The sequence below is a fragment of the Oenanthe melanoleuca genome, chromosome 8 (genome assembly GCF_029582105.1).
Source record: "Oenanthe melanoleuca isolate GR-GAL-2019-014 chromosome 8, OMel1.0, whole genome shotgun sequence".
Classification (NCBI taxonomy): Eukaryota; Metazoa; Chordata; class Aves; order Passeriformes; family Muscicapidae; genus Oenanthe; species Oenanthe melanoleuca.
Window position 1 is genome coordinate 24,884,133 of NC_079342.1, and position 25,543 is coordinate 24,909,675.

The 25,543-nt window shown below is 58.0% G+C and overlaps 3 protein-coding genes across 3 annotated transcripts; 1 reads left to right on the plus strand and 2 right to left on the minus strand.

Moving 5' to 3' along the window:
• Positions 1 to 6: 6 nt before the first annotated feature.
• Positions 7 to 11,858, minus strand: LOC130255932 (regulator of G-protein signaling 5). The gene is made up of 5 exons (XM_056497019.1): positions 11,620 to 11,858; positions 6,807 to 6,917; positions 4,246 to 4,307; positions 3,974 to 4,140; positions 7 to 3,516 (listed from the first exon to the last, which is right to left on the minus strand). The coding sequence occupies exons 1-5, from the start codon at positions 11,661 to 11,663 to the stop codon at positions 3,355 to 3,357; spliced, it is 546 nt and encodes a 181-aa protein (XP_056352994.1). The 5' UTR covers positions 11,664 to 11,858; the 3' UTR covers positions 7 to 3,354.
• Positions 11,859 to 15,789: 3,931 nt separating this feature from the next.
• On the minus strand, positions 15,790 to 18,692 carry HTATIP2 (HIV-1 Tat interactive protein 2). Its single transcript, XM_056497975.1, has 5 exons — positions 18,466 to 18,692; positions 17,889 to 17,996; positions 17,674 to 17,811; positions 16,870 to 16,931; positions 15,790 to 16,291 (listed from the first exon to the last, which is right to left on the minus strand). Exons 1-5 carry the CDS (start codon positions 18,625 to 18,627, stop codon positions 16,066 to 16,068), a joined length of 696 nt encoding a protein of 231 aa, XP_056353950.1. The 5' UTR covers positions 18,628 to 18,692; the 3' UTR covers positions 15,790 to 16,065.
• A 1,209-nt stretch (positions 18,693 to 19,901) lies between these two features.
• On the plus strand, positions 19,902 to 21,530 carry LOC130256188 (1-phosphatidylinositol phosphodiesterase-like; the record flags this gene model as incomplete). The annotated part of the gene is made up of 2 exons (XM_056497609.1): positions 19,902 to 19,994; positions 20,247 to 21,530. Coding segments are annotated over 2 exons (1,179 nt in total), but the record flags the coding sequence as incomplete, so codon positions are not given.
• Positions 21,531 to 25,543: the final 4,013 nt, after the last annotated feature.

Sequence of the window (25,543 nt, forward strand, 5' to 3'; positions counted from 1 at the left end):
CACTGAGACAGTAGCAGAAATACATGTTTATTACATGTTTAATACATGTGGGTTATTGAGTGGTACATGAATATGGGTTAACACAACTCCTCAGTGCACACCAGCACCTCACATCTTCCCCAGCCCCAGTGAATATCTCCAGTGGAAATCCCACGGAGAGCTCCAGCCTGAGAACCTGCAGCTCACAATGTGAGGAGCTGATGTGCCCTCCTGCCTTTGCTCCAGCCCTTGGCCACAGCGTGCAGCATCCTCCAGGATGGGCTCTGGGACACCCTCACCCGGGCTTTGGCAGTGCCCAGCCTCAGCACGCAGGGCAAGGCTCACCCTGTGCTTGCTGAGGCTCCAGCTGGCTGAAAAAAACACACAGCAAGCCATGGGCTGGTGCTGCTCTGAGGGGTGCAGCTGCAGGGAGCCCTTTCCCTCGTGTGCCCACGGCAGGGAGTGGTGCCAGGGGGCATGGAGGCAGTGCCTGGTGCCCCATGCCCTGGCTGCAGCCTGGGCTGCCTGCAGGAGCACCTGCTGCCAGGGTGGCACTCAGGGTGATCCTGGAGGATGTGTTTGCTCAGCAAGGTTTCCCTCAAGAGGCTCTGGGACCATGCAGAACCCCCACACGCTGCTGCCAAGCAGCACACCCAGAAACTCTGCCTTTTGGCTCTCTGACCCTCGGGGGAGGGAGATGCCCATGTCACAAATATATGTATGTGTGTGTATATATGAATACAGGAGTACAGATGTACATGTTGTGTTTATATACTGCTATATATGCCAGGTTTCACGAGAGCTAGAGTGATAAAATGCATGAAGTATCTCCTATGATGGTTGAATATGACGGGTGGCATCAGCCCCACAGTAAATGCCTCTGGGCCTGTGGAAAGCTGGGCCACCTTTCTGGGCAAGCCTGCTGGAGCAATTAGCCCAATGACCCTTCTACACAAACACAACTTCCCTAGAGCTCCATTTTCTGGCCACCCAGCAGGTCACTGGCAGCCCCCAAAGTAGACTTCCAGCATTTCAGCAGAAATTGGGCCAGGGAAGGATTGCAAACAGAGCTGTTTCATCTCTCCTGAATCCAGCCTGCTCCTTTCTTTCCAGCACATACATACCTAGACACCTTCTCCCTGCCCCAGTGCTGCAGCAGGGACGTCCCAGGGCTTGATGGAGCCTCCAGCAGCATCCCCACCTCAAGGCTTTGGTGGTGGCAGCATTTAACTGTGAAACATGTGGGGCAACCTGGAAACAGCTGCCAAGGGATGAAGTAGAAATGGAAGGTCCAGGTGTTTCTGCAGGGAAGCCTGTTTGGTTTTGCATTTCTGAGTCACGCTGCAAATGAGGAGCTTGAACATGCTGAACCCACTTTATGGAGAGGTTGGGAGGGTGCAGGGAGTGTGTGCAGGCAGAGGTGGGGAGCACCCTGCAGCAGAGGAGCTGGCCGAGCCCCCATCCCACACCCAGCCCTGCTTCTGCCTCCCCTGGATGGGGCACCCACAGGGGCTCCTGTGCCCTTTTGATGGGACCCTCCTGCAGCTCCCCTGGGCTCTTCAGGGTCACCCTCTGCACTCACCCAGGGGAATGCCTGCAAGCATCACCCCTGCTGCTCCAGCACCGACTTTCCCAGGCCTTTTGCTCCAGAGCTTAAAAAAAGAGTCACGTTTGTGACTGCCTCCATCCTTGCCCTGCCTCCCTGCTCCTCCCTGGAAAACACAGCCCATTTCCTGCAGCTTGGGATGGATTTTTCTTCATTGCCATAGTGACAATGTGTAAATATTTGGGGCTGGTGGGGTTTTGATGAGACTTTGCAGTCTTGAAGAGGCTGGCAAATGTGCTGTTTATGTTATTGCATTTTGCACAGAGTGCCATGACCTGCAGAGAGGCTGAGCAGCCCGGGGAAGGGGATGCTCTGGGGTGTCTGTGGGCAGCAGGGCCAGGGATGTTTGCTGGCACCTGTCAGCTTGAAGCTGAAGCAGCTCTTTGCAAGCCATGACCCTGGGGATGAGGCAGGAAACCAACACGGGATGAACCATCCAGGGGTTTATCACATTTCCCTCAGAGCTGAAATGAGACCCTGGGGGCTGCTTGTCATGTATGGCCTTGCCCTGTCCTCAGGTGTGGTTTATTCTGTTAGCAGAGGGCTGGCTTTGAACCATTAGAAAGCAGCTGGTACCTTTTAGAGACATGGCCTGGGCAGATAGAGAGAGAGGTGCAGGCTACACAAACCCAGCAGGATCTCATCTCTGTTTTAGAAGCCAGGGGGTTATTTTTCATGTTTCCAATGATGGGTTTGAGTTTGCATTTGGTTTTTTGGGTTTGGTTTGGGTTTTTCAGGCTGGATCTGAACAGCTGGAATTTCAGCTTTCATTTCCCTCCCTGCTGTGCTGGACACCCCTGTGTTGGGTTTGTGCAGAAGTTTTGCTTTGGCAGAGAGAGAAGCAGCTGAAACAAGAGAGCCTTGCACAGCCCCAGAGCTGCCATCCCAGCACCCCAGCAGGGCTGTGCACAGGCTGGGGCACAGGATGTGCCCTGGGGGCTCAGGGCACCATGCAAAGGCTGCAGTGAGCAGGAGGTCTGGGGTGCTGCACAGTCCTGGTGTTTTGGACCAGCAGGTCTCGTTTTATCCTCTTGTTTTGTATGTGGAGTGAAGCAGACAGGCTGAGTCTGAGTGGAGCTGTGGGGAAGGGGTGCCAGGCTCGCCCTGCCCAGCCCTGCTGCCAGCCAGGGGTGCCTGGCTGTGCCGTACAGCGGTCCCTGCCATCCTGGTCACAGTGCCATCCTCGCTGCACGTGTCACTGCTGTCCCTGCCGCGTCCCTGCCGGCTGCCCCTGGGCCTGGCAGCTGCTCTCAGGGGGAGGGTGATGCCAGCCAGGCAGTGGATGTGTCTCACCTCACCCTGGCCAGGGAGGGGAGCCCCTGCAGGGTACCTGAGCAGTGTCAGCAGCACCCCGGGGAGCTGGGAGAGGGAGCGAGCCTGGGCCAAACCAGCAATGTGGGCAGCACTGGGAGAGGAATTGTCACGTTCTAGGGAGTCCCAAGAAGGCAAAGGCAGCACCTCAGAGCCTCCAGCTAATGCCAAGCTCCACAGCACCAGGGATGTGTCAGCTGGCCATGTGGCTCCTGGCCACACCTCACCCTTCTGGGTCTCAACTCCAGGGAGCTTCTGCAAATTGGTCTTTTGTAGGAGAGGAAAAAAGATGGGAAAAGAGGAAACACCAGGACATCTGACAGCCCAAAGCATGAGGGGAGGTGTTTAGCAGCACCCCTGGGTGCTCTTCCAGGGAGGAATGGAGAAAGCAAAGCAGGAGAAGGGGCAGGTGTTGAGACAGAAGCAGCGGGGGCGCCTGGCACAGCCCTGCTGCACTGCTACTTGATTAACTCGTGATAAAACTCCGACCGCACAAATCTGGGCAGGGAGTCTTTCTCCATCAGGGCAAAGATCCTCTTCTGGGCCATGTCGAAGCTGGTTGGGGAAGGCTCCACCAGGTTCTTCATGGTCACAGCCTTGGTGAAGTGGTCGATGTTGACCTGCCACGAGAGTGTGGGAGGGATGGGAGCCTGCCTTTGCAGGGCTGGGTGATGTCCCCTCGCCTGCTCCATCCCACCAACGAGCACGCAGAGGGTGAGGGCAGGGATGAAGCAGGTTCATCCCACTGGAAGGATTACTGGTGGCAAAGCTGCCAGGGTGAGCTCTGTCCTGCTGCAAAGCTAGCTTGGGGAGGAGGATCACTGTGCATTGCCATCCCTTGTGATTGGTGTCACGCCTCTGTGGGGATGGGGGTGTCAGCAGAGGCTGACATGCAAACAGGGGCTGCAGGGTTGTGAAGGATGGGAGTGCAGCACATGGGGATGGGCTGCCCCTTGCCAAGGACACAGCCCTTGAGCCCCTGAGGTGCCCTGCAGCCATGGCTCTGCTTTGGGGTGGAGCTGACAGGGAGCACCCTCATCCCTCCCAGAACCATCTCCTGCCCCCATGGCCACTGACCTCTTTGGGTGCCTCAGTCTGGATGAACTCCTCATAGATCTTTTTGGCCTTCTCTGCCATCTTCACAGGGGACTTGGTTTTCTTGTAGTCCTCGCAGGCCACCCAGAACTCGGCGTTCTCCTCGCTGAACTCGGAGCGCAGGAAGCTGCGGAAGCTGGCCAGCCCATCTGGGGGCCAGGGGCGGTGAGCCCTGGCTGAGCGCTGCCAAGGGGCCGAGCCCTCCCCGAGCACCCCGGGGATGTGCAGAGAGCCACAGGGGGATGTGAACTTACAGGGGTTTTGCAGGAGCTTCTCCAAGGAATCGCGCCACTGCAGAGCCTCCTCCGGAGACGGCCTGGGGAGAGGAGAGAAAGCCCAGGTGATCCAGGGTGACCCCACAGCCTCCAGGTTTTTAAATAGTTCCTTTAAAAACGGGGGGGAGGGACGGAGTGACAAGCTGCAGAGACTTTCAGAGCGGAGGCGGTGGTCTGGGGATGGAATGGGGGTGCTGCTGCACCACAGCACAGGTGCCCTTCTCCGGGGAAGAGCAGGGTGCAGGGAGGGTGAGGAAGGGACGGGGAGGGAGAGGATGGGATGGAGAGGGAGAGGATGGGGTGGGGAGGGAGAGGATGGGACGGGGAGGGAGAGGATGGGGTGGGGAGGGTGACGATGGGGTGGGGAGGGAGAGGATGGGGTGGAGAGGGAGAGGATGGGATGGAGAGGGAGAGGATGGGGTGGGGAGGGTGAGGATGGGGTGGAGAGGGAGAGGATGGGGTGGAGAGGGAGAGGATGGGGTGGAGAGGGAGAGGATGGGGTGGGGAGGGAGAGGATGGGATGGAGAGGGAGAGGATGGGGTGGAGAGGGAGAGGATGGGATGGAGAGGGAGAGGATGGGGTGGGGAGGGAGAGGATGGGATGGGGAGGGAGAGGATGGGATGGGGAGGGTGACGATGGGGTGGGGAGGGAGAGGATGGGCTGGGGAGGGAGAGGATGGAGTGGGGAGGGTGAGGATGGGCTGGGGAGGGAGAGGATGGAGTGGGGAGGGAGAGGATGGGATGGAGAGGGAGAGGATGGGGTGGGGAGGGAGAGGATGGGGTGGGGAGGGTGAGGATGGAGTGGGGAGGGAGAGGATGGGGTGGGGAGGGTGAGGATGGAGTGGGGAGGGTGAGGACGGGCTGGGGAGGGCGAGAACGGGTTCGGGCGGCGAGGATGGGATGGGGAGGGTGAGGATGGGATGGGGAGGGCGAATTCCCCCGTCCTGGAGCAGAGCAGTGGCTGAGCTGCCAGCGAGTCCCCTCTGCAGCCCCAGGCTCCTCCTCACCCAGCACACACACACACACGGCTGGGAAGCATCCCCGCGTTTTCCTGCGGGTGGGGAGGGATGCTCCCCGCTGGCCACAGGGCTCGGTCACTGCGGGGTCAGTGCCCTGGGCTCCCACAGCCCGCTCGCCCCGTTCCCACGCCCTGCGGCCAGGGGGGTCGCTGTCCTCGGCGCCCTTCCCACTGCAAACCTCCTGTGTTTTCCATCTACACCGGCTTTCCTCCTTTTTTTTCTTTAATATATTTTTCAATGCGATATTTGCAGTGAGACTGAAGAGTTTTGTGGGTTTGCTTTGTTGGGGTTTTTTCTTGTTTTGTTGGGTTTTTTGATTTTAGGATTTTTGGGTTTGTTTTGTTTTGTTTTGTTTTTGTTTGTTTGTTTTTGTTTTGTTGGTTTGTTTTTTGTTTTGGTTTTTTTTTAGCAGGTGCTGGTGCCCAGTCGTGCCAGGCTGCCCAGAAGGCTCCAGCAGGGAGAGGAGAGAGGCAGGAATGCCAGGCTTGCTCAGGGTGGGTACCAGCCCTCACTTGCCACCAAACCACCAGCACCATGACAGGGGGTTCTTTTCCTTCACTTTGTGGACCTTGAGTTGTGTTTGCACTTCTATTAAGGATCAAAGCCCTCCCTGCCCCCCTATCCCTGTCAGGTGACTTCTCACCCCAGTGAGGAGGAGCATCACTGCAGCAAGCTAACACAATCCAGATTTCCTGGAAACCACCAAATTCAGTTTCCCATTATCTGAGCGTCCCTGGGATGATATTGACTGTGAGTGAGATGCTGGCAGGTGAGTGATGCCAGGGCTGCAGGGTGATGCAGTGGAGGAGAAAACAAACAGCTCCTCCAGACAGCGGGGATGGAGATGCTCTCTGGCTTTCTGCAGGGATGGCTAATGGAGACAAATGTGTCTCTGTCAAAGGCATCTGGGGAGCAGCAGAAGTGGAGTGAGAACCACACAACCCACCAGGCTCTGCTAGCCCTCCTTGGCATAGGCAGCTCTGGACTGGCAGGCAAAATAATTCGTGTTAAATGTGCTTCAAATAGTGTTGGTAAGCCAGTATTATACACCAGATGCATTATACACCAGCTCAGTGCTGGAGAGCAGTGGTCAAGCCAAAGGCTGTGGGGTGAGGAGGTCCCACCCCCACAAAGCTGCCCCGAGCCAGGCATCATGCTGTGAGGCTGAGCACCCAGCTCAGGGACAGGCTGCCACCCCAAAGCTGCAAAGGCTGGCACCTCTGGGCTGAGGCAGGTGACTCAGAGGAGCCCAAGTGCCATATGCCTCTGGGAAAACCTTTATCGAATAACATGAAATCTCATCAAAAGCAAATTGAGTTTCCATGGGAAATCTAGTTTCCATAGAGCTGTATTGCCTGACATGTCTCATGCTGCCCTGACACCACCTCCTGAGCCTGCACCTAGCAGGCAGCCCACAAGGGACATGCCACATAGAGCCTGCTGTGCCAGCCCAGAAGGGCTTGTACCCACCCCAGGGGCTGGGCACAGGTACCTCTGCAGCCCAGCCCGGTGCAGCACTCACTTCTGGGCCTTGGGTGGCTTCTCTGGCTTCTCAGGATACGGGATGATGAAGTCAATGGTCGAGTCAGGCTTCTGCAGCAGCGTGCCCAGCTTCGTCTTGATCTCCTTGGCCCTGCAGCAGGGGAGGGGCAGACACAGCTCAGGGGAATGGGGCAGTGGGACACTCACAGCCCCTGCCCTGCCCCAGCTGTAATTAACCCAGATGGGCAGATGGACCTGGTGCCTGTGTCTCTGAACAGGCGCTGCGCATTAGCGGCAGCTCCTGATCTGCCTGTGCTCGCTCTGTCCCGGCTGTGGCCAGGGTAATTGCATCAGCAGGGCTGTCAGGCTGCTCTGGGGCTGAGCTGGGGACCTGTGTGCAGCTTGGAGAAGGGCTGGTGAGGAGGTGAGGGAGCTGCCTTTGGAGAAGAGGCTGTGGGGGTGCTGTGCTGGGGGTACCTGCCCCACGGTGCCAACCCACGCTGTGCCACCAGCCCCACGCTGCTGACAGCACTGAGCCCTTGTACAGATATGTGGCATGTTTATCAGCAATATATGAGCCTTATGTCTGCAATGGGAAGGGTGCTGTAAACAGGCACCTCCTGGGCAGAGAGGGGAAAAAGGCTTCAGGAGCTGCAGACTGCCAAAGGCTCACTGCCACTTCCATTGCACCAAGGCCACGCTCCAGACCTGCATCTGGAGGGTGCAGAGAAAACAGGGGGTCCTGGGGCTTGGCAGCAGGCCCAGCTGTCTCCAAAACGTTCCCTTTTGTGCAGTACAAGTAGTAATTAGGTCCTGAGCACCTGAAACTGCTGCAGCTCAGGGGTGGCAGCAAGAGCAAGCTGAGTTTTGCAGGGAACACTCAGGTGTTCTGCATGAGGCTGAAGAGCTAAAGGGGTGAAAACAGACTCCTCCCCAGTCCCCATCTTTGCACAGCAGGGCTTTTCCCTGGCACAGCAGCATTTGGTGGCTTCCAGGCCATCTTGCTGGCACAGAAGGAGAAGGAGAATGGACAGACTGATCCTCACAGGCTGACTGGGCTGAGCTTTCAGCACGGCTGGCAAAGCCAGGCTGCAGCTCCCTGTCTTCAGGGCTCCCTACAATTCTCCTCTCTGCTGTTTATTTTCACAAGCCCTCTGTGGATGATTGCTCCACTGCTATGTCTGCTATTCCATTTCAATTCCTTTGATTTTTTTCCCCTCCTTGTAAAAGTCTCTCTGTGTTTTGGTTTCCACCCGCCAGTCCCCACGGGTGACATTTGAAGACCTGGCATGAGGGTGTCTGCTCTGCTCCCTGCCAGCTGCCCCCATTTCTGCTGCAGAAACCTGCCCAGCATGGAGCTGGGCAGCAGGACCAGGCAGAGAGAGCAGCCCAGCCTGGGGTGCAGGGACCCCCCAGAAACACAGCTGTTGTGATGGACAAGGTCAGCAGCTACAGGGACACTTTCCATTGCCAGTGCTTCTGGGAAAACCAGGACCTTGGAAAGCTCAGGAAAAGGGGGACAAGGTCGCCACGCTCCCACACTGAGGTGTCTGGGACAGGGATGCTGCCCTTCATCCTGCTGTCAGTAAATAAATAAAATGCAGACAAGTGCTCTTGTCCTGGGGCTGGCTCTCTGGCCAGCCTCACTTGTCCCTTGGCAACTCACTGGCCAGCACTGCTGTACTGGGACTGCCTGGCATGGCCCTGACCCATGGGGATGGCATAGGGAGCAGGAGAAGGGGACAGGGGAAGGGGGCAGCCCCCTTGGCACCAAAGCAGTGGGTGGGTGCAGAAGGTGCTGCAGGAAAGCTGAGAGGACAGGCTGGCCCCTCCCTTGGCTCTGCTTTCCCACACATCTGTGCCTGTGGCCACAGGTTCCTGCAGGCAGGGGACACAGGGGCTCAGGAGCATCTCCCAGGAGGGGCTGAGCAGAAATGCTGGGTGCCACCTTGTCCCTCTGCCAGCACTCAGGAGGGAGGAGTGGGGATGTTGCCACTGCCAAGCCCTGCCAGTGCCAGGTCCTGTGCAGCAGGGACAGTCCCTTCCAAGCCACTGGACCCTGTGGCACATCAGGGGATTTAATCCAGCAGGAGCAGGGGGGAAGAGAATGGGGATGGGGGGCTGCCCCCTTGGGAGCAAGGACAGTGGATCCCAAGAGTTCCTGAGCAGGCAGAGGGATAAGGATAGCACCAGCTGTGCTGGCAGCAGGGGCACCAAGAGCCAAACTGAGCCCATGCTGGCCCAAGGAGCTGGGGAGAGGGGACCAGGGTTCTGCAGCTGTCAGAGCAGCACCTGGGCACCCCTGCCCCGGTGTGGATGAGACAAACACCCTCACAAAGTCTGGATGCAATCGATGGTGGATTCATGCAACAAGTGCTCAGACCTGGCTCAAAACCTTGCTCTCTGATTCCCATCCTCTGACAGTGACTTATGGCCAAGTCAGGCTCAACAGGCACTGAGGCCCTCAGCAGCCCCATCCTGCCCTATCCCACAGTGCTGCCAAGGGACCCCCAGCAGCTGCCCACCCTGCTGGAGCCCTGCAGGTGTTGAGAGCCTCCCCCCTGCACCAGAGCGATTCCCTGGCAGTGACAGGGGATTCACAACATCTGCAGAGACAGCAGAGATAAGGAAGGCTGTTAAAAAGAATCGAGGAAGGACAGGAGTGGGCTGAAAGCCTGCAGGATGAGGGAGGGAAGGGCTATTTAAAGACACCATCCTGACATCCTCCAGCAGATGGATTACAAGCTTTCAAGCAAGGCTTCAGGAAAGGCTAAACAGCAGGGGAAAAAGGCAGCTATAAACAAAAAAAGGCATCTTTAAAAAAAAACCCAGCTGTGGCTGAGTGAGAAAAAGCAAGAGGACTGTAAATGGTGGAAGGTTAACTGTGAGAACATGTGGGAGCAAGCCAAGAAAAAGTCTGAGAAATAGCTTCCAAGAAGCATTAATAGAATATATGGGCTCTGTCAAACATATCGAGAGCAAGAAGGGCTGCTGGGGAGGGCCAGCAGAGACTCCAGCTTTAAAAACAAAACAAAAATAGAAGCTCAAAGGAGTTTAAAGCCACAGCTGAAAGCTAAAGGTGATGCTGTGCCTGAGGGCAGGCAGGGAGGTGCCAGAGGAAGTGCCCCTTCACGTGCAGGAGCCTCCAGAGGGGATTTGAGGAGCCATAAAGCCACAAGAGTGATGCTGTGTGGGCACGTCAGGGCAGCCTTGTCAGACCCGTGCTGGACACATGGACAAATATGGACTATTGGAGAGCAGTCAAGGCTCCTCTGGCCCTAGGAAGAGATTCCTTCCAACCTCTCATCCCTCTCTGAGGAGGCAGCAGACATGTGCTGTGGGGAGAGCCGGGGGCAGCAGCCCCTGGGGCCGCAGGGCACTGCGGATGGGCTCTGCAGGGGAAGGAAGGTGAGTCCATGGATGGCAGTGTGGGAAGGGAGCACACACCTCTGGGATGGGGAATGCTGGGCTGGTCAGTGTCACCAGCCCTGGGAGAAGGGGTCAGGGCCGAGCACAGATCCTGCAGTCCCTGGTACAGCACTGGGGACAAGCTGTGCAGAGCTGCACGAGGCAGAGAAACAGCTGGAAAGCCTCGGAGAGCAGCACAAGGTGATGCACAGGGGGAAAATGCAGCCCTGACTGCACGTCAAAGTGTGAGTGAAGCCTTCAAGGGTGAGGATTTGAGGGCACAGCAGATGGAAACATCAGCATAGCAGCAGCAGGAGAAAATCTTTATTAAGAAAATTTGCAGTTAAAAAGTGTCAGAAGAGTGACAACAAGGGAGACAGCAGAGCAGAAACATGCAGATCACCCACAGTTGGAAGAGAGCTCTTGGCTGCCCATGGCACAGAGAACTGCAGGGGAGCAGGCAAGGTCAGCATGGATCCATGAGGGGGGCTGAAAGACAAGTTTCCAACGGGAAAACCATCCCAGGCGTGTGCCCCTGTTTGTGCCTGTGATGAAGATTTCCTTTTGGGCAAGCAGTATCAGCCCCCAGCGGCACAATTTCAGCTGGAGTTTCTCTGGAGCTCCCCTCAGGGCAGTGAATTTCCCATTGCCACTCTCATGCCAAAACCAGTGCTAAGGCTTTTGCAGGTATGAGGGAGCCCTCACTGAGGGGTTCACTTGAGTTTTTTCCTGAGTTTCCTCCTTCAGTGAAGCACGGAGTGCCCTGCTGCAGCAGTGAGGCCTCAGGTGCTTTCACCTCTGCTTCTCACTGCACCCTTCCAAAGCCTGTGGGAGCAGAGGACAGGACAGGGTGCAAGCAGCATGGAAATGGCCAGGGGCTGCAGCCTGCCTGGGCTCCCCAGGAGCCTCTGCCACCAGCAGGTGCAGGTTTTGGGGTGAGCACCAGGGTGGGGAGAGCTGATGCTCTGTACAAGGCTGAGCCTCACAAGAGGAGCCAGCTCTGGTTATTCCATGTGTGAGCAACACCTGGGCAGTTAGAAGAAGATTGTGAGGCACTTTGGAGACAGGGCTGTTTTCACCCCAGAAAGGCAAAACCTCTCTCCTGATTTTTTTCCTCCTCTCCTCCTCCGTGCTTTGTGGAAGTTAAGGTCTGGGGATGTGCTGGATTTGCAGCAGCCCAAGCTCACCCAGCAGCAGGGTGAGTTTGAGCCCCAGGGCAGAGTTTGGGAATCAGCACTCATCCCACCAAGGATCTCACAGCACCCGCTGAGCCACCTCCAGCGAGGTTCCCTTCCCTCCCTGCTCAGTGCTGCACAATCCCAATAAGAGATGCCCATGACGGGCAGGATGAGCCCCTGTGCCCCCTGTGCCCGCTGTGCCCCCAGCCCCGGCAGAGCCCCGCGGGCAGGCAGCCCTGGCATCCCGCACACCCCGGCCGCTCTCACCTCTCCAGGCACGAGTGGGGCAGCGCTGCTAATCCCTTGCACATCTTGGCAGGCTGTGGTTTCCTCGGCCGTGAGAAGGGTGTGAGTGACGGCTGGAGCGGGCAGCAGGGCTCGGTCTGCAGCCCAGCCGCCTCCCCCGTTCCTATATAGCGCCGGAGCTGGAGCCCCGCCAGCCCCGTGTCCAATGCCGGCTGCTGCAGCTGGCCCCGGCCCCGCCGGCTTCTGGAGTTTGTTTTCTTCTCTCTCCGAGCTCGCACGGGGGGAAGAAAAATGAGGATTTTCTGGGGTGAAGTCAGGTAATCAAATTGGAAGGTCCAAGATGATGTTTAAGGGGCTTCAGGAAGCCCACAGCATTTCTTTAAATGATGCATCAGGCTCCAGGTCAGTGTTTTGAAGAGCCAGGTAGAAATGCTTCATTCAAGTGAGATTTTTCCAGCGGAAAACAGAACTTTCAGAAAAATTAAAGTGCTTAGGAGAAGTCTAGCTGTTGATTTCAAGGCTGTGGCTAATGTCAAAATACTCTCTGCTTCAACAGTGATGGTGGCTAACAGAGCCTTTTGTTTCAGACCTTGGCTCCTGGGTGAAATGTGCATTTCTGTGCTTTGTTTAACACTGGGAGGTGAGAATTGGGACTCTGCTCCCAACCTGGCTGTCCACACCCAGGTGCACTAACAACCATCCTTTCCCTGGGTAAAAGCCAGGGTTACATTTAAGCTCAGCCCTTGGTCCTCGTTCCCTTGTGCTGTGGCAGAGCTGTGCCTGCCTGGCTCTGGCTCCTGGCTGGATTTGGGGCCTGCTGTGGGGTTATGCAGCAAGACACTGTCTTGTGTTTAGGCATCTGAGTGCAGTAAGTGAAAGCTGGAAGTCTGCTGGAAACTGTGCCTCCCTGGAGAGCTGGGGCTGGCTTTGTACTGGTTTGTAGTGGAAACTGAACGAAAAAAGTACAGCTGACAATTTCAGATAACAGTGGCTCAGATAACAATGGCTTGGGCTGATCAGAGCCCCCAGGATGCACTCAGGCAAGGGGTCAGAGCTGGGGTCTGCTGGGCTGCCCTTCCCTCTGCTAGCATGGAGGTGCCCCCAGCCTCCCTTGTGTCTCACAGAGCAGGAAAGGGAAAAGCAGCAGCCTTCCCCAGAGGAGGATGGAGGTCCTTTACTCCTCCAGGCTCTTCTCATTCTGCCCTGCTCCCAGAGGACTCAGGAGGAGGCTGGAGGTGCCTCACCCCAATCAGGGGTGGCACAGTGGCCCCATCTCCCAGCTGGGGTGCAGCCCCTGCTCTCTGAAGGAACATAGCCTTGCAAACTGCACCCTTGCTGGGCTGTGCCAGTGCCTTTGGGGCTAGAGGGTTCATCAGGGCCACGCATTTGCAAGCAGGGATGTCACCAGGGTATCACTGAGTGCCAGCTCAGTGCCTGCCAGCTCAGAGGCTGCTCTGAAGAGCTGCTGTGGAGTGTGGTGCTGCTGGCAGGAGGCTTTGCCTGCTGCTCAGGCAGCCCCTGGCTCGGAGGGAAGGTGCTGGCAGCACGGGCCAGTGGTGGCCACAGCTCAGGGCTGAGAGTGACACCTCCTGGGGAACCCCTCTGCTGATTCCTTGGGAATGCAGCAATCCTTTCATCGTGGAGCTTCTGTAACAGCCAGCAGCAGATCCCAGCAGAGGGAGGGTCTGTGGGACCAGGTGGTGTGTGTGAATGCTCAGCAGGCTCTGAGCGCCCTGCCCTGCTCTCCCCCAGCTGCAGCCAGGGCTGTGCGCCCTTGGAGAGAGCAGAGAGCGTGCCAAGGACACGGCTCCATCCCTGCACAGCTCCTGCTGCTCTGGAGCAGTGCCCACGGCACCCCCTGCAGGATCTGGGTCTGCTCCCTGCAGACCTTCGTCTCCTTCACCTCTTCCAGCCCAAGGTGGGCAAATCCCCTCTGCTGATGGTCTGAAATCTCTTCCAGAGCTCGGGGGTGGTGGTTTCAGGAGTGCACAGAGCAAACTGGGGAACTGAGGTCCAAAGTGTGTGAGGAAACTCCGTGTGGGAGGGTAATAAGGATGCTGTAATGTGTGCTGGGATTGCAGCTGTACATTTTAAGACGGATTAATCAAAAGTGCTGAAAAAGAAACTGTTACCACTGAGCAGAAACAGGGGTTACACAGAAATAGCTTGTGTTTTCCACAGACCTTTGTCCAGCAAGAAATATTTGTTTTGTGTGCTTCAAGGCTTTGGAGTGCTAAGAAAATATTTCCAATAAGAAACTACACAGACCTTGTCTTCCCACGACAGCATAATTTCTTTGAGAGCCCTTCTGGGAGAGCTTTTGGAGATCTCAGTGCACTCTGAGGAGCAGATTGTCTTGTGTACACAATGGCTGGTTTCCTCCAAGAGGGCTCCAGGCTTGTGCCTTGCAGCTGCCCCCTCAAAAGCCACATGGAATCTCCCATTACACCCGATTTATCCTGGGCCCTGTTATTTCCAGCCTTTATTATCCTTTCTAGCAACGTGCCTTTTATAGAAGGCTGCTTTGCAGTTTCCTGGTTCCCACTGGAACTTTTTAAGAACTAGCATCATATTTAACAATGTTGACCTTCTGGTAAAGGGATCGCTGCAATTCTCACCCAGGAGAGTATTTGGCCGTTCATCTGAGTGCTCCTTCTGGCAGACTTTTAACCACGTGTTCTAAAAATGGGGTTAAAATATTTTCTTTATTCCCCCCGCCATGCTTTGGGACAGTCATGCAAATGTGGGTCCCCTAAGGAATGATGGTAGTGTGAGCTCCTAACAGCAAAGGGCAATGCAAGGAACTCACTGAGGCTTTCTGTGATGGCTCATTCCTTCCTAGAGAGCCTGATCACATCCTGTCCTTGAGCCTCCCTAGAGAATTTTCTGCTTCTCACATAGTTATAATTCATGTTTATGCCTAGAACACTCCTCACATCTGTGGCTTGCCTTTCACCTGTAACCTTCCAGAGCTTGAATTATTTTTTTTTAATTCTCTCATCTCAATTTTCACTTCTTTTAAGGTCTTACTACTTCAGGTGTTCATTTCCCTTGTACAAGCACAGATCCCTTGAAAAAAACCTCTTTGAGCATTGAGTGCACTATGCCTGTGTAACCCAGTGCTGCAGGTGACCAGCCTTTGTGCTCTTCATACTTGTGGGATGCTGACCAGCCTGCCTGAATTCCCTTTGTGCATTCAATACATTCTGAAAGAGTTGTTTTGCTGTCACTGGGACCGTCTTTATCAGCAGCTGTGGCTCTGTGGCCCCAGCTCACAAGTGGCTGAGGAGCTGTCTAGGTGCAGGCCGTACACCATCTCCCTGCCTCTGCCACCCTCCTGAGGCCCAGCCCAGCGATGGAAATGCTCGTGTAGAAGGAGGAGATGACATCGAGGCTCCCTCCATTTGCCACATCCAAGTCACTGACACAGGAGCCGTAGGGGAGGTCAGAGAAAATCCTGGAAAGCAGCATTACCCGGAGCACTGGGACTCTGGCCAGCAGGGAATTCGGGAGTCACGTATGTCCTGCATCCCATCTGAGGAGCCACCGAGTTCCTCGACCCCGAGCACGAGGCCTGAGAACAGCAGGGGCCGTGCCTGGGACATTGCACTGCTCCTGGTGCCTGCTCCACGCCCACGGGAGGAGCCTGCTCCCCTTCTGGCACCTGGCAGGAGCACGCCCCCTCCAAGGTGTGCACAGGGCTGGCCTCAACCTTTGCACATGCAGAGCACTCCTGGGAACACAGAGCTGGGCTCAGGCTCATTTGTGCCTGGAAGGAAAGCAGAGAGACAGACGTTTGCCAGTCCATGCAAGTATGTGCACAGTGTTTTTGTGACTGCAGGTACCGAGTGGCAGCCCAGGTGTGAACAGCACCTCCGTAGAGCAGTCCCTCTGCACCTGAGCAGATGAGGCCAGGAGTGCCTGCTGCAGGCAGAGCCACCGCTCCTGGTGCCTCAGCAGCTGTTGCTGTTGTAGCATCCAGCTCTGCTATCCAAGCAGCACTGGTGCCACCGTGTGCTCTGTGAAGTGCAGTCTCCACACAGGCAGCTCTGCCTGTCTCTGCTCTCCTGTGCCTGCTGCCTGCCTGTAAGCATTCCCTGAAGTGACACAATCTGAGCACACAAGGCTGAGGCTGGGTTGCTGGTGTGTGGGTGACAGACATTATTTCAACACAAAGCCTGCACAACCAGATCAGTCACAGAATTTTATTCAAGGCCTGGATTACATCATCTTTACCTGCATTTGTGTCGCGGATCCAGGCAGCAGAGCATTGTTTATCCTCACCCAGCAGCCAGCACCTGCACTTTTGATCCCCTGACAGAATCAGCCACTGTGCAAAGCAGTGGATGCAGCTCTGGCTCCACGCCAGCCATGCCAGCACCCCACACCTCTCCCATGTGTGCGTCCAGCCTCAGCCCCAAGAGCACTGAAGGGTGACCCAGGCTCCTGCCTGCCATCCCCTCTGCTCTACGTGCCCTGCTGTGGCACTGCCTTCCCCAGCTCATGGATGGCCCTGTTCTCCAGCACCTTCACCTTCCCCTCGCCTGGCTGCAGCACGCAGGCCACCATAGCCCTGGCCACCGTTTCCACGGGCACTGAGTAAGCGGCGGGGAACACCCGAGCCACGGCGCCCAGGAACTGCTGGGCTATCCACTCCATGGGCCGGGACTCCTGGCGCTTGCACAGCAGCACCCTGCAGACACAGGAAGGGAGGGGGTCAGCCTCAAACAGTCCTGGGGGAAGCCTAGAGACTGAGCTCTCCAGCTGCACCAGGGCCCAGACAAGCTCCCTGAACTGACATGGGCTTTGGGGCTTTGGCAGGGTCACAGAATGTGACAGACCTGAGCCCTTGGACACTAAACTCCTTTCCCCACTGTGCTGACAAAAGAACAATTCCAGCTTTCCTAGGCAGCACAATACAGCTGGAAGAACCCAGGTGAGTGATCCCTCTGCATAAAGTCAAGGTCCATCTGGAGATAAGCTCTGACCTATGTGCCTCAACCTGTGCTTTCAGCCCAAGGCTCCTCTCCTTGCATGCCACATGGCACTAGCATTGGGATGGGCCATAGGAAAGTGCAGAGTCTGCTCCCTGCAGCACCGGGAAGCAGTGTGTTGAGCCATGAGCTGCATTTGCAGCTGCTGCCATTCTCCACCTCCCTCCCCAGCCCTGTGTTCATATATCCTTTCTTTTCCTCCATCTCCCAGTGAAGCACCTCCCTGCTGCCCTGGCAACCCTCCACCCTGCGTCCTCCCTCCTCCACCACTACTCACGCTGGCCGGAGAATGGTACAGCGATCAAAACCAACAGCCTGGACCAGGTTTTCCACTTCTCCCTGTCAGGGCAGCCAGGCAGGATGAAAGGAGACAAGGATGACTGCAAGCACCATCCGTGCCACCCCGTGAACGGGCAGGAAAGAGCTGCTGAGCCAAGGGCAGGATGGCACTAACGCCAATGCGAGGCTGGAGCAGGCCAGGCAGGGATCAGCTCCCAGGCCAGGCAGCGGGGCAGGGCTCGGGGTGGACACGAGTACAGGGCAGCAGCGCGCCCTTGCAACCACCAGCTAAACTGCAGCAGGCTGCTCCAGACAGCATCTGGACTCAGCATCCAGCCCGGGGATGGATCCACAAGACGCTGGCAGGCAGCTGAGTCCAGCAGGTGGTGGGAGCTGCAGCACACATATGGAGAACAAAGCTTTTGCAATGGGTGTGGTGCTCCCTGGGGAGCCTTTCCATCACAGGATAATTCATGTCCCACCTGGACATAGCCTGAGCCTCCCCACCCAGCTGTGGAGCCATCCCAGCTTAAGGCTGGGGAGCTTTTATTGGGCTAGAGACCCCAGCATATGTTTCTGGAGCTTGAGGAGGGAGACAGATGCTGCATGCAGGTGTTGTGCTGCTTTATAAGAAGGCAGTTGAACAGCTGTCCAGCCAGCCCCTTCTCTTGTCCCACAGCAGCAGGAGTACCCCAGAGCCATTTGCATCTCAAGACCTGCATCTCCTGCTTCCTTTCCGAGCATCCCAGCATCCCGTGACCCCTGCACGAGCATCGGGAGCCCACTCCAGCTGCCCCCTCACCTTCACACGGAGGTAGAGGAAGTGGCTCTGTGCGTTGGCTCCCCGGGAGGACTGCAGGACAAAGTGTTTGCAGCCCCCTGCCCGTGCCAGCTCTGCTGCCTGTGCCACATAATCCCGATCCACACGGACAAAGCCGTCCTGTGGGGCAGAGCGGGGTCAGTGGGGCAGGGGAAGGGACGAGCGGGACCGCCGAGGTCAGGGCAGGCCACACTCACCACACCAGCCTTGGCCCTGGTGGTGCCCAGGCAGCAGAAGCCCACGTCGTGTCCCTGGAAGGCGGCAGCGTGCTCGCCCAGCCGCTCGAAGTCCACCACCGCCTGCTCCTGCGGGGAGGCCGAGGGTCAGCGCCACCGCCCGGGCCCCTGTCCCAGGTCCCCACACACCACGGCCAGCCCTGTCCCCGGTCCCGGTCCCCACACACCACGGCCAGCCCTCTCCCCGGTCCCCTGTCCCGGTCCCCACACACCACGGCCAGCCCTGTCCCCGGTCCCGGTCCCTGGTCCCGGTCCCCACACACCACGGCCAGCCCTCTCCCCGGTCCCTGGTCCCGGTCCCCACACACCACGGCCAGCCCTGTCCCCGTTCCCGGTTCCCACACACCATGGCCAGCCCTGACCCCGGTCCCGGTCCCCACACACCACGGCCAGCCCTGTCCCCGGTTCCCGGTCCCCACACACCACGGCCAGCCCTGTCCCCGGTCCCGGTCCCCACACACCACGGCCAGCCCTGTCCCCGGTTCCCGGTCCCCACACACCACGGCCAGCCCTCTCCCCGTTCCCGGTTCCCACACACCACGGCCGCCTCCGCCTCGCCCAGGCTCAGCCGGCGCCGCCCGATGAGCGTGACGCGGCCGAAGGCGCGCTGGGCCAGCAGCTCCCTCAGCAGCGCCCGGCCCGTCTCCCCCGAGCCGCCCAGCACGAAGCAGCTCCGGCCGCCGCCGCCCGCCGCCGCCATGCCGAGAGCAGCGGGCGGGGCCGGGGCGGGGCCGGGAAAGGCGACGGGGACAGGGACGGGGACGGGAACAGTGACAGGGACAGGGCAGGGGCAGGGGCAGGGACAGGGACGGGAACAGCGACAGGGCCGCGGCAGGCCCAGGCCGCAGCGGCTGCGCCCCCGCGCTGCGGCTCCGCGGGTGGAGCGCTCCGTGCCCGGGGAGCCGCGGGCGGACGGGACGCGGGACAGCTCCCGGGGCCGGGCGGGGACAGCGCCAGGGACCCCGGCTTAGCCCAGGGACCCCGGCTCAACCCAGAGACCCCGGCTTAGCCCAGGGACCTCGCTCAGCCCGGGGACCCCGACTCAGCCCCAGGGACCGCGCTCAGCCCAGGGACCCTGTTCATCCCCAGAGACCCCGCTCAGCCCAGGGACTCCCAGTTCAGCCCAGAGACCCCACTCAGCCAAGGGACCCCCGGCTCATCCCCAGGAACCCCGCTCATCCCCAGAGACCCAGCTCAGCCCAGGGACCCTCTGCTCAGCCCCAGGGACCCTCAGCTCAGCCCAGAGACCCCGCTCAGCCCAGGGACCCCCGGCTCAGCCCAGGGACCCCTCTCAGCCCCAGGGACCCCCGCGGGGACGGTGCCCCTTGGCCTGTCCCCGCCGGCTGCTCCTGCAGTGGCAGAGCCGAACGCCCCCCGAGGATCCATCCGTGTGCCCGGCCCGCTCAGGCGGAGGAGATGTGAGCGGGAGGGATGCTCGGAGGGGTCTGTGACCTGTCCGGGGCTCCTCTCCAAACCCCGCCGGGTTCAGTGTGTGCTGCCGACCGGGGTGCACGGCAGCTGTGTCCCCTGGGCAGGAGGGGAGTCACTTCCAGCAGTCCCTGGTGCCTGGAGAGCAAGGAGATGAAGCCCACTTCCTTGGGAACTCTGGCTGAGCACAGACCCCTGCTGCGGGTCCTGTGCGTGGTCCCTCTGACGGGGACGATGCCAATCATCAGCGGGGTGGTCGCGGTCCCAGCAGGACGCAGCTCTGGAGCAGGTATGCGGGCACCCCGCGGCTCTGCACAGCCACTCCCGCGGGCAGCATCAGGGGGCCCCGCGGCGCCGCGATCCCGTTTGTCCTGATTCCTGGGGAGGGAGGTGCGGAGGCCTGACTGGCTGCTGTCGGGATCAGCCGGTGGTTTTCCAGCCCGGTGTGACTGTCAAGTGCGCTCCTTGGCCGAGGGCTGAGGATGAATCCCAGGTGCACGTGCCATTTGCGAGGCAGGACGCGCGTCATGACTGTCCCCGGGTTAATGGCTGGCATCCCGCTCCACCTGCCACTGTGCCGCCGGCACCCACGGCCGCGCTGCCCAGCGGGCTCTGCTCCGCAGCCACAGGAAAACCCAGGTGGGTGAACGAGGGGGAGGCTGGGGCGTACCGGGGCTCGGGGATACTGGGACGGATGCTTGAGAGCGGCAGGGGAGCAGTGCAGTGCGACCGAAGTACAGGCAGCAACGTCTATGGGGCGCATGGGGTGTGTTATAGGGTGTGGTGTGCTCTAGGGTTTCATGTACGATGGGGATGCCGCCGGGGAAGGAGGGATCGGGGCGCACGGGGGACATGTTCCCACAGCTCATGGTCTGCTTCTCCCCACGGCAGGGCTCCGGGGGCCCAGCCCGGTGCCGGGGTGCCCGCTCGCCCGGTGGCATGGACACATGGACCCGGCGCGGCGCTGCCTTCGACTGCGTGCCGCAGCCCGCAGCCTGCTGCCCTGACTGGATGGCGGAGCTCCCCGACGCCCTGCCCCTCTCCCGCCTCTCCATCCCGGGCACCCACGACTCCCTCAGCCTGTTCGGCGGCCGGCGCCTGCGGTGCCAGAGCTGGGGCCTGGAGGCGCAGCTGGCGGCCGGCATCCGCTTCTTGGACGTGCGCTGCAAGCTGTGGCGGGGCGAGCTGCGCATCTACCACCTGTGCACCTTCCAGCGGGCCAGCCTGCGGGGCGTGCTGCGCCGCACCCTGCGCTTCCTCCGCGCCCACCCCGGCGAGGCCGTGCTGATGCGCATCAAGGAGGAGCTGCCCATCTTCTCCCGGCCCGGCTTCGCCGCCCAGCTGCACCGCTGCCTGCTGGAGGAGGGCCAGGGCTGCGTGTGGTGCCGCGAGGAGGTGCCCACGCTGGGCCAGGTGCGCGGCAAGATCGTGGTGCTGGAGGCGCTGGCGCGGGAGGTGCTGGGCATCCCCTACGAGCAGCTGAGCATCAGCGACGCCTGGAACGTGCTCTCGCTGGAGCGCAAGTGGGCCCGGGTGCGGCGGCACCTGGAGAAGGCGGCCGGCGGAGACCCCAGCACCATGTTCCTCACCTTCTGCTCCGGCAACGGGCTCTTCACGTACCCCGAGCAGGTGGCCCGCTTCGTGAACCCGCGCTGCTGCCAGCACCTGCGGCGCCGGGCCGGGCAGCCCGTGCGCTGGGGAGTGGTCATCATGGACTTCCCCGGCTCGGGCCTCCTCCGCCTCATCGTGGCGAGCAATGGACAGGGCACGGCGGCCCCCGGCACGGCCAGGCTCCCGTGGCGGCACCCCCGCGGCACAGCGGCCAGACGGCGCGGCCAGCGCAGCTCTGCGCGCTGCCCCTCGGCAAGGACGCTGCCCCCGGCCCCGCGCCTCTGCCGGGCCGCCTCAGCGCCTGGCGGGCAGAAGCGGCTGGCTAGGGCTTGCAGGACAGGGAGCCTCCGTGGGACAGCGGTGTGACAGCCGCAGAGGCGGCGGAGGAGCCGGGCAGCCCCTCTCCGAGGAGCCAGGTACGGTGCCGGTGCGGGGCTGCGCCGCCTGAGTCCCGCGGGGTGGGTGGGGGAAAACGTCCTGCCTCACCTCCTGTCGGGCCACTGAGGCCTCCCCAGATGCCTCTCTGCAAAACAGTCCTTCTACTTAAGGGTAAATAAAATAAAAAGAAGCTAGGAAAGCACTGCCTATGTTGCTTTGCCATTTCCTGTCAAAAAAGTGGAGAAAAGATTTTTGTTTTGCTGCTTAGATGTGAAGGATCCTATACCCCTCTGCCCGTGGATGAAGCACAGTTAAATAGTTGTCCGTGACTGTCTTGCTCTTAAGGCAGAGCTGCAAGAGGACAAGTGGTTAGGAACATCCCTCATTACTTTAGCTTTTGTTTCTGGCAGGGGCTTGCCCAGAAGTCAGGGCTCTTAGGCAGAGCCAGCTTCAGCTAGGGCCACCCACCCTGTGCCTGGAGAGCTGGATGGTTACAGAGGCTGCGATTCAGACAGAGCTGCCGTGTCACTGAGGTCACACAGCAAGGGATGCTGCGCTGGGCAGAGCCCAGCCGTTTGCAGTGCAGACAGGGCAGTCTGTACAGCCACAAAAGCAAGATGGTTGAGGCATAAAAATTACTTTAAAACATGTTGTGCCAATGTCTGCGCTACCTGCAGATAGTAAATTACTAATCTAAACAGACAACACAGTAACTCTTTGGAGCAGAAATCCCAGAGGAGAAAGCATCACCCAGGAGGTGGCATCACTGGCAGCAGCTGAAGCAGGGAGGTGAGAAGGAGAGAGAAGCTTTAGAAGAGGAAAGCTCAGCAAGAAGGCCAAGAATGTCCTCGAAGTTCATTCTGTGAGGGGTGAAACATAGCTGGGCACAGTGCCTGCTGGAGATGCCAGAGGATTTCCTGGCCAGAGGAGAGGATGTATTTTGCTCTGCAGGGGCTCTCCCTGGCTGGAGACACAGCTCTTGGTGCTGAGCCCATTCATCTGCTGCCCAGGGAGGAGAGCAGGCAATGGCACACAGCGAGTGACAGAGGTGACAGGCAGAGGAATCTGGCTCTGGGTTTGCTATGTGAGAGCGGAAAAGGTTGAAATCTCTGCACTAAACCAGACATGTGACAAAAGTACTGGTGGTGTCCAGGGTAAGGGTGGCTTGTCCATTGGCTGCCAGTGCCTCCTGTGCCTGGGCTGCCCCCACACCAGGCCGGTGTGGCTGGTACCACTGTCCTGCCAGGAGGATGGGTTCTGCTGGTGGCTTGTCTCAGCATTCCAGAGACACACAGTGCCATGGAGAGGCAGGCAGGGCGCCAGCAGAGCAATCACAGCTCCTAGGAGCTGCAGGCTGGGTGGTTTGGCTGTCACTGTGGACGTGGCACATCCCTGCAGCTGCATCCCAGCAGCCCGTGCCCCAGCTGGCAGGGCGGAGGAGCGCCTGGGATTCCCCGGGTGGGCAGAGTCACTTGTTTACACCGTGCCACTCAAGCAGTGAGATAATGTCAGTGTTATCTGTGCCCCAGGCATCCTGTTTGGCAAACCCTTATCTGTGCCCTGCACATGTGGCTGCTGCCAGGCAGGCAGCACGGGCAGGGGTACCCGTGTGGCAGTGATGCCCGGTGAAAAGGCTCTGCAGTGAGAGGCAGGAGGCAGAGAGCTGTCCTACAGCTGAAGTCAAAGAAACGTCTCTGAGAGCATCTCGATAGGGTGGGCAGGAGTGATTTACCCAAAACCACCCCTATATTCCACAGCCAGGGCTGTCCCAGTGCCTCAGGGTCGCTGTGGGTGGGGGGCACAGGGTACCTGCCCCTGGACTTCTGGTCCTGGCTAATCCTCGCTATTATCTCTGTCCCCCCAAGCCAGGGTAGCACTCTTAATGCATCTCCCGGTGTCCAAACGCTTTCAGATCGTGAGAACGATTTTATCAGGTTTCCCTGAGGCGGGGCAGCAGCTGATAAAAGGGTGGAGGAGGCTCCGGCTGCTGGAGCTGTGCGCTGGCAGCCTTTCCCAAGGGCACCCTGCAGCTCAGGGACACCTTTTGGGTCAAGCACTTCCTGGGGAGCTGTGATGGGAGGGAATCTAAAATCCCAGGGAGAGCCGTCCGTGTCCTGGGGGAGGAATGGGTTAGGGAGCCCTGCCGGGGCGAGCGGGGCTCCCAGGAAGGTGCCACGGTATCGCGGGCAGCAGCCCCGCCGGCCGCGCAGTGACTCGGTTCCGCTGCGGTTTTTGGGGGGCATTGCACAAGGAGGGAGGGGAAAAATGTGAGAATTTGGGGGAAATTTGGGGGAAAAATTGGGGGAAAATGAGAAAAAAATAATCAGAAATGGGGGAAAACACTCGGGAATTTGGGAAGAAAAAGGGGGGAAATTAGTTCAAAAATCGGGGGGAAATTGAATGAAAAATAGGGAGGAAACACAGGAATTTGGGAAAAAAGGGGGGTAATGGGGAAAAATGTGAGAATTTGAGGGAATTTGGGGAAATGGGGAAAATGTGAGAATTTGGGGGAATTTGGGAAAAAATTGGGGGAAATTGGGGAAAAATGGGGAAAATTAATCAGAAATGGGGGAGAAACTCGGGAAGAAAAAGGGGAAAATCGGGGAAAATTAGTTCAAAAATCGGGGGGAAATGAAGGGCAAATTGGGGAAAATTGAATGAAAAATAGGGGGGAAACAGGAATTCGGGAAAAATGGGGGGAAATGGGGAAAATGTGAGAATTTGGAGGAAATTGGGGAAATGGGGGGAAATGGAGGGAAGTGTGAGAATTTGGGAAAAAAGTTGGGGGAAATTGGGGAAAAATGGGAAAAATTTAATCAGAAATGGAGGAAAACACTCGGGAATTTGGGAAGAAAAAGGGGGGAAATCGGGGGAAATTAGTTCAAAAATCGGGGAAGATGGGGGAAAATTGCAGAAAATTGAATGAAAAATAGGGGAAAGCACAGGAATTTGGGAAAAATGGGGGGTAATGGGGGAAAATGTGAGAATTTGGGGGAAAGGGGGAAATGGGGGAAAATGTGAGGATTTGGAGGAATTTGGGAAAAAAATGGGGAAATTGGGGGAAAATGGGAAAAATTTAATCAGAAATGGGGGGAAAACTCGGGAGTTTGGGAAGAAAAAGGGGGGAAATTAGTTCAAAAATCGGGGGAAAATTGAATGAAAAATAGGGGGAAACACAGGAAATTGGGAAATTTGGGGGGAAAGGGAAAAAATGGGGAAAAATGTCAGAATTTGGAAAAATTTACTTTAAAATGGGGAAAAACACGGAAAATTTGGGGTAAAAGCAGGAAGAAATTGGGGGAAAATGTAATCAGAAATGGGGGGGGGGAAACTCGGGAATTTAGGAATAAATTTGGGGAAAATTGAAAAATTTGGGGGACATGGGAAAAATTGGGGGAATTTGGGGAAAAAGAATTGGAGGAAAATTGGGGGGAAACATGAAAAATGGGATTTAAAAAGGCATAAAATTGGGGGAAACCGATAAAATGGGATAAAAAGCAGGAATCCAGCGGGGGCCTGTGCCCTGCAGCATCCTGAGCCCCTTTCAGGGAAGCCAACCTTGGAAATACCCTGAGATGTGAAAGGGCTCCTGGTGATTAACCAGCTCCCAGCAGAGCTGATTCGGGTCTGCTCTCCCTCCTACCTTTTCCCAATACCTGCACAGCAAACTCAATATCCACAGAGCTCAAACTTGGTCATGTACTGTCTTTGCAGCAGCAGCAGCCTCTGCACCCCAGACCCCTTGATTCCATTTTTAAAGCAATACCAACAGTTACAAAAATAAAGGTGGGGTGGTGTTTTTTTCCTACTGCTTTGCCCCACCGTGCTGGGTTCCAGCAGAAGTGAAACTGGCACAGCCTGCCCTGCCCTGGGGCTGTGTACCCATGAACGTCCCCAGCAGTGTCTCAGCAGTAGCAGAGGCAGCTGCTGCCCTGCCCAGGTGACCCTCAGCCTCTCTGCCTGCCTGGCTGCTCCTTCCCTTCCCATAACTGAGCACTCTGGGCACAGCAGCTGCTAGAAAGCAAGTGCTCCTGAATTGCTGGATATACACACTCAGCAATTCCATGAAAAGAGACAACTGCATTAAAACATTTTCCAAGGAAGATGTTCAGAGACAGGAAACAAGGTTTTTTTGTACTGGCCAGTGATAAACTAATTGTAGTAGGTTATGCCTCTTGTGGAATGGGTTCCTCCTTTTG